Source organism: Saprolegnia diclina (assembly GCF_000281045.1).
Source record: "Saprolegnia diclina VS20 unplaced genomic scaffold supercont1.85, whole genome shotgun sequence".
Classification (NCBI taxonomy): Eukaryota; Oomycota; class Saprolegniomycetes; order Saprolegniales; family Saprolegniaceae; genus Saprolegnia; species Saprolegnia diclina.
This window is the reverse complement of record NW_008246152.1, coordinates 39,386-40,323: the sequence shown is the minus strand read 5'-3', so window position 1 is coordinate 40,323 and position 938 is coordinate 39,386. Positions and strand designations below refer to the sequence as shown.

Sequence of the window (938 nt, the reverse complement as noted above, 5' to 3'; positions counted from 1 at the left end):
ATGCTCAACTTCATTGCGCTCATCTCGCTACTTGGTTACGTCTTTTTTCTACTTTGGATTGTGATTTTTACGTGGCGGACCTCGCGCTGGGTCGGCGCTCGGGCGACAACCAACGAGAACGTCGCACAGCTGCGCTTCAGCACGTACCGCGCCAACCTCAGTACGCGCGTGTGGATGCGCGAGCGCTCGACCATGTGTGCGACCGGGTTTCTCGGGCTTGTGGCGTGGCACCTTGGCGCAAGTCATTGCAAGTGCGGCTGGGTCAACACGACGTCCGTGGCCGACGACCCGGCGTATATCTGCAGCATCAACCCGGTCGGGCACCTTTCCGACATGACTGAAGTCGTGCGGCTACTGTCGTATGCGTGGGTTTTCTTTGCTCTAGCGTTTCTCGATCTTTTTCCCGGCCTCACTGTGCATTTTGTGGGGTACGCGGTTGCTGTCGTGCTGCTGGCCTTGCTTCCGCTGTCGCTCTGGGCGATTCTGTTGGCGTATATGATGCGACTGTGGGCGTCGACGCCGTGGCTGAGATGGATGCACAGTCATCTGTTTCTCGCGCTTCTGTGGTTATGTGTCATCTTGCTCATGCGCAGTCGATGGTTTAGTCTGTACCGTCGCTGGGTCGAGCGCTGCTTGTACAGCGTCGGCTTGCGCAAACAGAGAATCGACGCCAAAAGCCCGCTCCGGTCGATTCTCGGGGTCTACTTTTGGACGGACGCAGTCGATGTGCGCGATGATGACACGGCGTACGTCCCGCTGAGCTTGCTCTTGCAGATCAAGGACGTGGCGGTGGACCGCATTCGTGACCACGAATATTGGTTGTGCCAGGAAGATTTTGACGCGCCCGATCGGAGCCATAGGCTACCGACCACCCACCCCCACTGGGTCCTCGAGCACCGAGGGTACTACGTCAAAGGCATCAAATAACGTTTTGCGTC

General features: G+C 57.9%; 1 protein-coding gene across 1 annotated transcript; it reads left to right on the top strand.

Moving 5' to 3' along the window:
* On the top strand, window positions 1–938 carry SDRG_15131 (hypothetical protein; the record flags this gene model as incomplete). Its single annotated transcript, XM_008621295.1, has 1 exon — window positions 1–938. One exon carries the CDS (start codon window positions 1–3, stop codon window positions 925–927), a length of 927 nt encoding a protein of 308 aa, XP_008619517.1. The 3' UTR covers window positions 928–938.